This window comes from Pyxicephalus adspersus, chromosome 12 (genome assembly GCF_032062135.1).
Source record: "Pyxicephalus adspersus chromosome 12, UCB_Pads_2.0, whole genome shotgun sequence".
NCBI lineage: Eukaryota > Metazoa > Chordata > Amphibia > Anura > Pyxicephalidae > Pyxicephalus > Pyxicephalus adspersus.
The window spans coordinates 7,321,670-7,334,065 of NC_092869.1; the positions used below are offsets into that span (position 1 = coordinate 7,321,670).

The 12,396-nt window shown below is 35.6% G+C and overlaps 1 protein-coding gene across 1 annotated transcript; it reads left to right on the top strand.

Moving 5' to 3' along the window:
* Positions 1-4,331: 4,331 nt before the first annotated feature.
* Positions 4,332-5,258, top strand: LOC140342524 (olfactory receptor 5V1-like). The gene has a single exon (XM_072428732.1). It carries the CDS (start codon positions 4,332-4,334, stop codon positions 5,256-5,258), a length of 927 nt encoding a protein of 308 aa, XP_072284833.1.
* The last annotated feature ends 7,138 nt before the right edge of the window (positions 5,259-12,396 follow it).

Consider the following 12,396-nt stretch of genomic DNA (forward strand, 5'->3'; position numbering starts at 1 on the left):
AATGTAATGTTTAATTACCTAAAAGGGGTATAGTATAATAAACCTTCATCCAATGACTAAATTAGTGGTTCTCAACCAGGGTTCCTCCAGAGCTTGCTAGGAGTGAGCAATGAGTAATTCAGTTTACCCAACACCAATGATATTTACAGTAATTTATTCTGCAACATGGAATATTTTAGTGAGTATTAGATTTACTAGTAGAGACCTCATGGTGGTATAGATTTTATAATTGCAAAAAAGTACAATTTTATTAACAGGGTTGCTTGTGTTTTAAAGCTAAACTATAAACTATGTCACATAATGGGGCTAATATACTAGAGGACTTTAAACTGGTCACTTTACAAGAAGTAATTCACAATTCATAGTGAATGAAAATAAAAGAATATTTAAAAATAATGTAAAAATCAAGTCAAAGAATACCAAACTCTGTGCAGGGAAGTACTAACAAAAACTTTTTTTTCTTGCACATGCTTGGATGGCTGAAACCAGCAGATCTAAATCTCACTAGGCTAAGGGAATAATTCATTTTACTGTGTGAACAGCCTAAATTAATTTTGTGAATTATTTCCAGTGCATCCTTAGCACCTATAACCCAACTTCTTACAAACATTTGCCCCTATTATGCTAAGAATATTTTTACATTTTGTTAAATCATGGGACAGACCTTTAGTAAAAGCTCTGATTTATTTAGATATTTTAACTAAAGCTTGACGAGCAAGTCTTTAATGTCAGCAAAAATACATTTATTGACGCTGTGTAGAGATGAAAGTGGTGCTGATTAAAGAAGAGGTTCTACATGGCCTCTACATATGGGGGTGATTTACTTAAGGAATATAGGCTATTTACTCTCCGAGGCGAATTCTTATCTTATAAGGAATATTTTACTTAGCATTGTAAATTTGGTGAAAATTCATATATAGAAATCTAAAAAAAATGGATTTCTTTTTGCACATGATTAAATGCTCATTTATTAGGCTTAGTTATAAATCCCTTAAAATGGGATAATTTTCTGCTATGTTAATGGTCTATATTACAATCCTGTTGTGTCTGTATTGTGTCAATAAATGCTTTTCTGCTAATATGGAAAAGTGTGCTGGTAATGCTTTTATTATACTATGACTATTACTGATATTGCTATGCATTGGTGGTTCACTTTTAGGTAGCACATTTTTCACCTATTGTCACTAATCTGTAAATTGTGCACTGAAATTTTTAATATTTTGAATTAGTTTTTGATATTTGTGGGTGGAACTGGTCAGATGCCTTACAATACTACCAGGACAGAGCAAATTAATGGGCATATTTCACTGCAAGGTTACAGACTTCAGGTAAGAGGACTGGCAATTCCAAGATGGACTGAATTAGCAAGCCAACTGTCTTAGGTGATCCCCACACACAGATGATTTTACGTTCCACTTGTGGATACCTAAGCAAGCCTATCACCACAATTTTAACTTTATAAAGAAGGGTTGGGATAAGGAATATTTTTAAATGCCCCTTTCCTTCTGTCTTTTACGCAGGAGCAGCTTGAAGTCATGTGATGTATGTATCCCATTAGGCTTGGGGTTACTCCTTCTGTGCATGCCCAAGATTGGGAGAAGTTAGAGATATGCTTAAAAAAGCGTTTTTCTGCAGATGTGTCGAGTAAATCACAGACCTGTTTCTTTGATATTCTACCATTAGGCACATACCTTTAAACATTTTAGTTAGGTCTATAAATATTTTAACATAGACAACTTTTTTCTAATTTTGGCTCTGTACATTTCCACAATTAATTTTAAATGAAACAACTCAGATGCATATGAACTGCAGACTTTCAGCTTTAATTCAGTGGGTTGAACAAAAAGATTGCATAAAAATGTGGGGAACTAAAGCCTTTTTTTTTTACACAATCACTTCATTTTAGAGGCCAAAAGTAATTGGACAAATTCAATTTTTAAATGTTTTTTAGCAAAGTCCAATCTAGCCTTTCTATTCTTGAGGCTTATGAGTGGCTTGCTTCAACTGCATCTGAGTTGTTTCATTTAAAATTAATTGTGGTAATGTACAGAACCAAAATTAGAAAAAAGTTGTCTCTGTCCAAATATTTATGGATCTAACTGAAGGATATCCCATATTTGAAACCTACAATTAGGCACATAACTTGTACACTATTTCTTCTATCACTGAAGCTATCAACAGAGAGACAAAGATGTGATTCAACCTATACATTGACCACCTAGCAGGACAAAAGACGGAGACAGATGGCCTTACTATAAGTTGTGTAAAAAATTCCTACAGTTTATCACATCCTACGAAACTGTATATTAATCATTTAATTTTTTCAGTTTGCTTCCTTTTTATACATCTGTGTCCATTATCTGCTGGACTACATTGGAATATGTAGGTTCCCCTGCTGGGTTTTTATTGCATTTTGTTTTTCCTATTGTAGAAATGTCAGTACAGGAACCCATTAAAAACCTCTACAAAACAAAGAAAGGGTTAGAATTTCTGACAATGTTTTAACTGTTGTCAGAACTTTTCTGTCCTGGTGTCAACCCATGTTTGGGATGTCAGAGGGACAGAAGCTGAATGAAGAATTCCCAAATAGAGTCACAGACAGAAAGGAAGAACCTTATAGCTGCTCATCATGTGAAGGAAAACAGTAAACTTATCTTAATAACACTAAATGTTCAACCTGCACAGCTTTGTAATGCCCTGATGAAGGAGTACTGTCTAAACCTGAAATGTTTCCTAATCAAGGTTCCATGGAACCCGGGGGTTCCTCCAGAGGTTGCTAGGGGTTTCTTGAGCAATTAACAAATTGTGCCTTTCAGAATAATTTAAGTGACTCCAATGGTCTTTTTTGCTATCTGTGAGGATAACATTCTTCCCATTGGCTCGCAATGTAAGAAGCATTCCTCCTTCTGACCATCACACAATATACTATGAGCTGTTCATAAAGTAATTATAGCAGAAGTTCCCTAAAGACCTAAAAGTCACTTCAAGGGTTCTCCCATGTTCAAAAAGTCAAGAAAGGCTGTCCTAAACCCCCAAACCAGGTTGGCTTTTTTTTCTTGTGTTAAATCACTCATGAAGTAATAAACTTTTCTAGAAGGTACCATTGGTGTGGTTCTCTGAACAGGTGGAACTCTTCTTATATAACTAACTCTTACTCGTACTAACTCTTCATATCTAAAACAGAGGGTAAAAATGCCCAGAGCTCATAACATATGTGCATGTTCTAAAATGTGCATTGTAACTAGTTTCATATTGTGAAGTTTCCCAGCTTATAGAGTTTATTATTAAAAAAAAAAGTGCAAATTTCTAAATGTAATAAATTAGATTACATATAGCAATTTCTGAGCAATATCAACAGGGACTATTAACATTTATTTGGTCTGGAAATCTCTTATCCTAAGTGTATTGTTCTTTCAGCATTACTTCTGAGAGACAGTAATAGCACTTCAATTTAGTATATATATAGTTCAAGCACATGAAACTTATTATATTTTTTTCTTTTTGATGTGTGGATAAGGCTTGTTAACTCTTATCTGAAGAAGCCTAACCAGTCCTTTTACAATTGAAAATTGGGTACTCTTCTGCAACTTTAGGAGACAGCATGACTGTTCTATGAATGTGACCTAACTAGCCCCTATAATCCTAAACGTACCAAAAATTGCTCTCTATATTGTGGAGAAGAAGATATAAATATCTAAAGAAGATATAAATATAAAAAAAACAAACATACAAAAAGCAACACCTAATAAAGGAAATATTGTAAGTGACTCTCCTGAAAGGGATTTTGTGTCGTCAAAAGGATAAACATGGGCAAAGTTGCTGCACAGATATGTACTGCATAAGTTTTTTTTGTCTTGAAATACATTTTAATGGTATTTTCATAGTAGAAAAATACAGAACTCAACCAAAGAAAATGGAAAATAAATCGTAATGTTTTTTTTCTGCCTACTGAAAAAAAGGATACATACTATACATACTGTAAAACTAACAAACTTGATACTATTGATTTGTTGTTGTACATATACATATATATTTGTTTTTTGGTCACATCATGCCTCACAGGTTGCTAGTCTTTCTTTTTCAACGTTGGAGATTCAGTCGTGGTGGTAAATGCTGCAGACAATAAGGCCAAGTAATGATATCACACTGATCTACCCCTGTAACATTCTATTGTGAACCCAAGGTGGCTTGATGACCCGTGTCCTTGGAACAAGTCTCTGGTCCTCCAGGCTTCAGGGATTATTGTTGTGGTTGCAGTTGTTTCTACTTGCTCTACTCCTAATAAGTTAGGATTTCAATTAGTTTTAGGCATTAAAAAAAATCAGCAGAATATGGAAAACCGTAACCAAACCTATTTGAAAGCATTTTTCCTTCTAAGACTTTCTGATATTCCTGTCCTGCAAATCTTTTTTTTCTTGATCTTTTTGCTAATGTATATCATGACACTGTCAGGAAATGTTCTACTTATCATTGTGGTAAGATGTAATACCCGTCTGCAAACTCCAATGTATTTTTTTCTTAGTAACCTGTCCATTGTTGACATATGCTTTTCGTCGACTGTGGTACCCAAACTTTTGGTAAACATCATAACTCAAGAAACTAGTATATCCTTCTTAGGTTGCGCTGCCCAGTTGTACTTCCACTTATCTTTGGGGGTTACGGAATGTTTGATACTGGCAGTCATGGCCTTTGATAGGTATGTTGCTATTTGTAAACCACTTCGATACAGCATGATAATGTCAAAAACAATGTGTGTAGGTCTTTCTCTTGCATCCTGGACCATAGGCTTTGGAAGTACAATCATTCATACAGTCTTCACGTTCCAATTACCGTTTTGTAAGTCCAACTTTATCAACCACTTTTTCTGTGAAGTTCCACCGCTTCTACGACTCTCCTGTAGAGATGTTTGGCTCAATGAAGTAGCAGAATATTTAGCAGCCGCGGTTTTTGCTCTCGGAACTTTCTTGTTGATATTATTTTCTTTCCTTTGTATTACCTTGGCTATGTTCAGGATTCGCTCAACTAGAAAGCGGCTAAAAATGTTCTCTACATGTACTTCCCACATAGCAGTCTCTCTCTACTATGGTGCCATCATGTTTATGCATTTACGCCCCAGGAATAGTTACTCTCCAGAACAGGATAAGACATTCTCCATTATCTATACAGTAGTAACGCCTATGTTGAATCCTATTATTATTATTATTATTAATAAACAGGATTTATATAGCGCCAACATATTACGCAGCGCTGTACATTAAATAGGGATCTACAGCATAAGGAATAAAGATATTAAAGGAAGCATAAAATGGAGGTGATGTCACATTATTAACTTTTTTAGTCCAATAACCAAACCAATAACTGAAGAATTTATTTGAATTTGTAGAAATACAGAAGATTTGAATATATGTGGATGTTCAGTGGAGTCAGAAGTTTTGCAAAGTGTTTAGTACCCAATGTGTTTTGTTAGCATGAGAGGACTGTAAACCTTTGACCTAAGCGGCATTTACAAAAAAAGTGGTGGCTGTTCCTAAAAAATATGTTTTTTTGTGACACATTTTTTTAACATGTCCGCATCAGCTTTATTTGGAGTATGGAGGGTATTTGTATACAGGTAACTGAAGATTTCTCTCTGGCACATGCTTTGATCATGAGTCTAAACTGGGAATAGGTAGAAATAATGGCCATCGTGTGTTGCTGACTGTGAGTTCAGCTCAGCCCAAGGTCTAAATAGCGAAGTAGCCCCGGTTCAACTCTTACTGGTACTATGCAGGGTGTAAATGCCCCAGCCCAGTTATCTTCTGGTTATTAGGATGGACACTGGTTCTTCCTATGATGCTCTGATGATCAACAGCAGAAAAAGATCTGTGACTATAAGAGGAGAATACAGAAAATATTCATTTTGTACCCAACATGGATGATGTTAAGTTTTAAAATAAAACATTTACATTTTTAAGATGTTTAATTTTGCCATCTGTGTCACATAGGGAAGAATATGATTAATAGATTATTTCCTGCCCCAAATTCACAATAGGAATCAAGAAGAAATTTGCATAAAGTGTGTCAACCCCTCCACTCAGACAGTTATCACTGGAACTGAAATCCCTGTTATAACATTTCATCTCATTCAATGGTCACCAGGACAAACAAACTAGGTACAATTACCAAGTGGTGGCAAAAGTGCAGTATAGAGCTGTAAAAAAAGTTATATACTTAAAAAAAAATTTTACCTAGACATACACTTTAATTATGCCAAACTCAGCACTGTTCTTTATGAAAACCTTGCAGAGAGCACAATGCTACCTTAGGGTTCCCATTCTGTGTGATTTTTACTTCTGATCTTTTTTACAATGGAGTCAGTTTCAGCAAGGGAAGTATAAAAGTTGCCACTTGTAATGATCATTTCCATTGCAAAATATATGTTAGGGTTTGCATTGTATTTTACATTTCCTGGAGCTTCCCCTTACTGTGTCAGATCTTGATTTTTGTACTCACCAACTACAGGATAAGTAACTGTATGCTGTCTTTACCCTTTCTGCAATTGTTTTACCTGAAAAACAGAAAGGTGAAATATTTATATTTTTTCTTTCTCGGCTCTGACCATAGCAAAAAGTTTGTTAACATTATTTATAAAAAAAAAAAAAAACATGTTAAATTTCCATTAAGTAATAGGCAGTGGATCTATTTACAAACTAGTAAACCTCACATTGAGAAAACATTCCACGATGGGGAATTTTTCAGGTGAATGTGTTTTCCAATGACAGTTATTTTCCATTGAAGAACGTTTGTTAAAGGTCTAAATATAAACCAGGAATTCCAAAATTAACTGAAACAGCCCTTGAAGGAGAATTGTTCAGGTCCATCTGTTTTAATGATAGTATTACATTTTCTACACCTGGAAAAGTTTCAGTTTATGTCAGATTTGCTTCTTTATCAATAGACCCCTAAAAGTTCACAGAACTACACATATGTATTCGCTTTGGGAACCCTATAGGAAGCACCAAAACATTTGAATTATGGATGTTATGGAATGTGACAATGACAGTTATGACCTTTGACACGTATGTTGCTCTCTATCACTACGACCCCTCAATATCAAAAAGGTCTTTTTTGCTCATACTGGACTCCACTGCAGACTTTGGAAGTACAATAATTTTTGAAGTCTTCAACTTCCATCTACCGTTTTGAGAAGTCTAACATCATCAAATACTTTGAAGTGCCACCACTACAGTGAGGCCTGTAATGAGCAGGGAAAGGAGCGTAGGGGAAGGCCTCATGACGACTGGGCAAACAGGGAGCAGGCAGCATAGGGTTAAGTTTTTGGTCAGAAGCGAGCAAAAGGGGAGGGGGGAGTAAGAAGGAGGAGGTATAGAAGGGGCAGAAGGAGTTAAAAAAGGACAGGAAGAGGAAGTAAAGGTCTTTTCAGAGAGAGACAGCATACAGGGAAATTTTTTCCCACCCTCGCTCCCTCTTGTTGGTAATTAGTAGAGTGTTGGATAGCAGAGTGGGATTTGGTTGGTCATTAGTGTGGGCAATTGAAGTCCTCAAGAGAATGTGCTGTTTGGTAATAATTGTGGTTTTAGGGTATGGAGTCCCCTGGTCTGTGTTAACAGGTTGGTGTAAATTGTTGTTTGGGGGTCTGCACAAGGAACGTATACAGTATATTCGTTCCCGAGCTGGAAGTATGGTCGGCTGGGAGCAACTGTGTTTAAAGGTGCAGCCGCCAAAAAGATATAATGTGGTAGCCTTCCAGGACCAGGAACCAGTGAGCTAAATTGGGAAAGCAGTATTGTTATAGTATTTGTTATTGTTTATCTGGTATTTAAATTTATAGTTATTACGTTTATGCTATTTTGTTGACATTGGATTTTATTTGGTATGTTTTATACTAGTCATTTATGTGTGTTATTTATTTATATATTGTTATATTGGTATTAACATTAAAGTTTTGATAATAAGATATTTAGTAATTATTGGTAATAAAAGGCCTACGGTCATTTAAGCAACACGTGGTGTGGTATTTTATTTGGGTAAGGGTTAAGTGTTAAAGTTATTGAGTGGGGTAATAAAAGGGGGGTTTTTGGTAAAGGATGGGGGGGGATGCAAGTCTGCTTTATTATGTCTTGCCACAGTCATGAAACAATCCTGTAGGGATGTTTTGCTCAAGGAAGTAGCATAATTTGGAGCAGCTGGTGTTTAATGCACTTGGAAATTACTTTTTTTGAACTGTTGTACCACCTTGGCTATCTTCATGAACTGCTCGGTAATAAATTGGCCAAAAGTGTTTTCCGCTTGCACCTCCCATATAGCAATCGTCTCTTTCCATTATGGGGCCACCATGTTCATGCATTTATGCTCTTAGCATTGTTTCTCCACAGAACACCCTCAATTCTCTATTAAGTAGTAATGCCAATGTTAATTACTAATATCTATGTTCTCTTAGCATTCCCTGCTCTGTGTGTAACTGAAGGGGATTTTAGTGTATGTGCTGCAGCCAATGAGTGCACTGGTTCCTGGTTATGATCTTGACCATTGGTTACTAATCTTTTAAAGGTTCTCAGATACCAGGAACCAGTAGTGTTTAGCTTGTCTTTTACCTGTTGCTGTCTCTGTCTGTTTTCTGGGTCTAAGATTGTTTGCTGCCTGGAACAACCTTTCCTTGTTATCCTGACTCTGTGTGTGATATCTATTGGATACCTTGTTTAGTGGACTGATACCTGTAAGTGACACTTGGCTTTGTTTCTGGAGTCGCCTCTGGTGGGTTCTTCTGTACTACATATTTGTGAAACACGTGGCAACTGACCCTAGACTGTCAGAATTCCCATTGTGTCCCCTGCCCTGTTATATGGGCTCCTGGTCCTCTGTCAGTCCTCCCCAAATGTCATCCTTTGCACACTGAAGTCCAGGAGATAACATGTGTTTGGACAACACAGCTAGTTTTATCTGCAATCCCATTGTCTAAAGCACAAATAAAAACATGTATTCTAGGTAAAAAGTAACATACATATTTTTTCACTTTATATTTCTGCTTTCCCAGTAATTGGGGGAATAGATTTTTAAAATAAAGAAACAAACAAATATTAAAGAAAAACATTATGGGTTTTCCAAAGATACATTACATTTTCCAATAGAAAATGTGTCAGCTTTGGGCAAAAGTTGAATGGATGAAGTATTGGGTAAAAACATTGATAAATAGATAAATAAAGAGTTCGCAAATAAAGTAACAAAACAAAAAAAATCTCTCATGTAAATGAACATTTTTATCTTTCGAAAGAAATTAAAATATTGGTCTATATTACTGTATGTAGTCTAATTATATCTCTACACATAAGTATTCTCTTAGGAACCTAAGAAAGAATTTCTGCTGATTTACCTGCCCTCAGAATCTCAAACTCTCTGAGCAAATGTACATGTGTTTTTGTTCAGTCTTTAGAAAATGATTATCTGTTAGTGTTTATTGTGTCATTGGTCAGATTCTCTGTTATTTGCAAAACATGTAGCAGCAAATTATTTTATTAAAGTTTTTGAAAAACTAATTTTTCTACATTATAATACTTTGCTAGTTGTTATTTTTATTTTATCTTTTCTGTACATATACAATATAATTGTAATTATTGTATATATTGTAATAATTGTATATTTCTAAATTCTATCTCTCTTGCTATATATATATATATATATATATATATATATATATATATATATATCTACTGTTGTACTGTCTCTGAAGCTCTAGATGTAGTAGCTCTTTCTCTCATTTCCTGTAGTAGAGTGTTACACTGTTCTACTGTCTCGAAACTCTAGATGTAGTAACTCTATCTTTCTTATCCTGTAGTCGGGCCTCATGCTGTTGTACTGTCTCTGAAGCTCTAGATGTAGTAGCTCTTTCTCTCATTTCTTGTACTCGGGTCTCATGCTGTTGTACTGTATCTGAAGCTCTAGATGTAATAGCTCTGTCTCTATTATCCTGTAGTCGGGCCTCATGCTGTTGTACTGTCCCTGAAACTCTAGATTTAGTAGCACTCTCAAGCAGCGTGGCAAGTCTTCAATTCCTATCCATAGGATTTTCATGTCTACGGTGTTGTTTCATTTTTTTTTGCCTTTGAATGCACTGAAATTTGTAAAAGAGTCCGAAAAAAAGATGATGTTTCCATGTGTTTCCTAATGATCACTTACACACATCTAAATATATATAACACATACATACATCCAAATATAGCTCTGACATATAGCACAGTGTTGTACAAAGATCAACTGTGCACTCACATGAGTCTCAGTCATATGTCTAGCATGTTTGGTTGAAATGTGTTGATGCGTTTCCGAGTGCTGGTGGAACATGGCAAGTTTGGTTGAAATGCCTCCTTTCATTTCCTAGTGATGACATACACACATACATACATACATACAAATATAGCTCTGACATATAGCACAGTGCTGTACAGAGATGACTGGTGCACTCACATGTGTCTCATTCATATGTATAGCAAGTTTGCTTGAAATGTCTCCATGCCTTTTCAAGTGATGATGGAACATACATACATACACACACATACATCCAATTTTATATATATAGATAGAAATTAATAGGATGCTTAATTATTTTAGATAATTTTTTAATATGTTTTAAATATATTTTTGTATTTAATGTTTAATGTAAATATATATATATATATATATATATATATATATAATACATGACAATGCATTTCCAAAGCAGAACAGAGGTGTGAATTTCCCCAGGAACCTGATACTCATCCCTAATTTATTTGGAACTAAACCTCTTTGTCTAGAGATATGCTTTAATTGTAAATAACAGCATATGCTTTCAGTAATTTATAAAATGTATTTGTGTAGTAGTATTAGTGCAAAATAACCAAGTTTTTTTTTGCTTTAGCCTTTATTTTTAATAGGATTTACAAAGTATGGCATGGAACTCTCATATCAAACATATTCAGTTACATTCATCCTTCTTGGACTAATATTCCAGATTTAAAGCCCATGTTTTTTTCTTATTTTCTTTATCATGTATTTGGTGACATTATCTGGAAATTTTCTCCTGATTTTAATGGTGAGAAATAATTCCCATCTCCATACTCCTATGTACTTTTTCCTAACTAACCTTTCCATCATTGACATCTGTTTCTCATCAACTGTGGTTCCCAGAATGTTGGTAAACACCGTATCTCAGGATAAATCTATATCGTTCTTGGGGTGTGCAACTCAGATGTATTTCCATCTGGCACTTGGAGATGTGGAGTGTTTGATATTGACTGTAATGGCCTTTGACAGGTTTATTGCAATTTGTAAACCATTACGGTATGTTATGATATTGTCCAAGCAGCTCCGTGTACGTCTAGCTATTGTATCCTGGTTTCTAGACTTCGAAAATTCACTTTTCCAAGCAATGTTTACCTTTCAGTTGCCATTCTGTAAGTCTAATGTCATTGACTACTTTTTCTGTGAGATACCCCCTCTACTTCGGCTTTCCTGCAAGGATGTTTATCTCAATCAGGTAGCAGAGATCACTGCAACTGCCTTTTTGCCTTTACTACAATCTTCTTGAAATGTGTGTCCTACTTTTGGATCACCGCAACTGTGCTAAAGATCCACTCTGTAGCAGAGAAAAAGAAGTTTTTTTCCACTTGTGTCCCCCATATTGCTATGGTCTCCATTTATTATGACACCATACTGTTCATGTATATTCGTCCTCAGTCCAGTTACTTCCCAGACCAGGACAAAGCAGCCTCCATTATTTATACAATTGTGACTCCAATGGTCAATCCTGTAATATACAGCATAAGAAATAAGGATATCAAAGACAGTATTAGAAAATCATTAAAGAATTTTTAAACTCAAAAACAAAAAGGAAATAACTCTGCCATGGCAGATCTGAGCCTGCGATCAGAGAGTGGGCGGGGTTATGGAGTTATGACATTACTATGTGGGAGGTTCTTCCCCTTTAAATAACAACCGGCTCCCCGTGCATGCACCGTCAGGAGCCGGTAATTTTAGTGGTCTAGGGGACCAAAAAGGTTAGCGATCGCTGGTATGTATGATGTTATGTGTACTGCCTTAAAAGTCCCACAAAATAGATTTTTTGTAATATTATGGAGTTGCGACCTTTGCAGCTATATCACATTCCGTTTTCTTTATGGAAGACATTTTGTGGAGTGTGTTTTTGGGTATTGGTGCTCACTTAGCAAAAAGAGCATTTGTAAATCTGACTTTGGCTCACAAGTATGTGTTCAGCAGGATTGTGGTCTGGACTCATCAAACCATATCTTTATGGGAATGGCTTTGTACACAGGGCACAGTCATGCTAGAAAAGAAATGGGCCTTTACCAAAGTGTTGTCAAAAGTGCACAACTGGCACAACCATACATTTCACTGGCAACATCT

Bases quoted from the DNA above. Each gene is read 5' to 3' on its own strand.
- LOC140342524 (XM_072428732.1), top strand. From the start codon at position 4,332: ATGGAAAACCGTAACCAAACCTATTTGAAAGCATTTTTCCTTCTAAGA.